The sequence below is a fragment of the Condylura cristata genome, unplaced genomic scaffold (assembly GCF_000260355.1).
Source record: "Condylura cristata isolate star-nosed mole 26May11 unplaced genomic scaffold, ConCri1.0 scaffold00012, whole genome shotgun sequence".
Taxonomy (NCBI): Eukaryota; Metazoa; Chordata; class Mammalia; order Eulipotyphla; family Talpidae; genus Condylura; species Condylura cristata.
Genome location: NW_004567113.1, coordinates 56,932,086 through 56,933,401, shown reverse-complemented (window position 1 = coordinate 56,933,401; position 1,316 = coordinate 56,932,086). Strand labels below are relative to the sequence as shown.

General features: G+C 71.7%; 1 protein-coding gene across 1 annotated transcript in view; it reads left to right on the top strand.

The window, feature by feature from the left end:
- The window catches only part of ADD1 (adducin 1 (alpha)), a 17,875-nt gene extending 16,756 nt beyond the window's left edge, over nucleotides 1-1,119 (top strand). The window contains exon 10 of the mRNA XM_012724063.1: nucleotides 752-1,119. Within this exon, the coding sequence (XP_012579517.1) occupies nucleotides 752-1,119 (368 nt within the window). The remainder of the gene's footprint in view (nucleotides 1-751) is intronic.
- The last annotated feature ends 197 nt before the right edge of the window (nucleotides 1,120-1,316 follow it).

The window sequence follows — 1,316 nt, the reverse complement described above, 5'->3', positions numbered from 1 at the left end:
GCCAAGCCCCGCCTGGCCAGCCCCACGTGGCTGCCCTGATGACCGCCTCGGGCACGGCCTGGGCGCTGGCTTTGGCCTGGACCCGGCGCCCTGCGCCCTTCAGTAGCAAGGAAACCCGGGGCTTTTGTCGAGTCACGCTGAGACGCGCGTCCCCTCGCGTGCGCCCCACGGGGACGGACGTCCTTGCGGTGGGCGGGGGCCGTGCGGCTGTGCTCTGTCCACGCACTGTCGACGGGGCAGCCGGCCAGGGCACTGCCTTGGCCTCGGCCGCCAGGACCACGGCTTTTGTCACAGGCGGGATCCCGGGCCTCTGCGGGCAGGGCTGCTGGCCCTCGGGTGGGGCGGGGTGGCCCCCGGGGCCGTGGCGGCGTCGGTGGGGGAGCTCCGGGTGCAGGCTCAGGCCACGACGTGGCCGTGCGTTTCTCAGGAGGAAGGTCTCCCGGATTCTGGGGGGTGTGGGCCGGTTTCCTTCTGCTTCTGACTACTTTACAGAGGGAAAATAAGTAACAGTAAGAAAATATTTCAGAGCAAAATAAGTTAAAGTCGAAAACACCCTGTGGGGCGGGCGCAGGCAGGCCGGACACTGAGGACAGCAGTGGGCTTCGTGGGGGTCAGCCTGCACCCTCAGACCGCGCCCCGCGCAGGCAGGCCCCCCTGCCTGTCGGAGGGCAGCGGGGACAGGGTGAGGACCCTGAGGAGCCCCGCGGCTCTGTGGGGGCAGATGGTGGCTCGCGCGCCCGGCGCTGACCAGTCCTCCCTGGGCCCTCCGCAGAGAGTCCGGCCGGGGCTGGAGAGCAGGAAGAGGAGAGTCCTCCCGAGCGTGCGGCTGCCCCCCACACGCCCCCCAGCACCCCCGTGAAGGCTGAGGAAGGTGAGCTCCGGGCGGGGTGGGGGCACTGTCCAGCGGGAGGGCGCCGGTGTGCGGGAGACGTCTGTCCGTGCTCTGGCCGCCGCCTCTCCCGTCCCGGTGTCCCGGTGACCGGAGGCCGCGAAGGAGACCGGCCTGCGCCTGTGACGTCCGCTTTGCCCCGCCGGCCCCTCGCTGTCCCCCTCTGGGGAGGGCCGTGGGTGAGCGGGCGGGGTGGGACCGCCGGTCGCCGAGCACACCGGGCCGGATGAGCACACCGGGGGGGGGGCTCTCAGCCGGACAGCTCCCGAGGGCTCTCGCCCGAGCCTCGGGGTGCAGGTGGGCCGGGTGGGCTACCGCTCCTTAGCTTAGGGGTGGGGCTCGCAAGCCTAGACCGCGTGCTGGGGAGAGGGACCCCACCTAGGCTGGCTGGCCTAGGGGACCCCGCCCTGAAGGCAGCTGTCAGGTG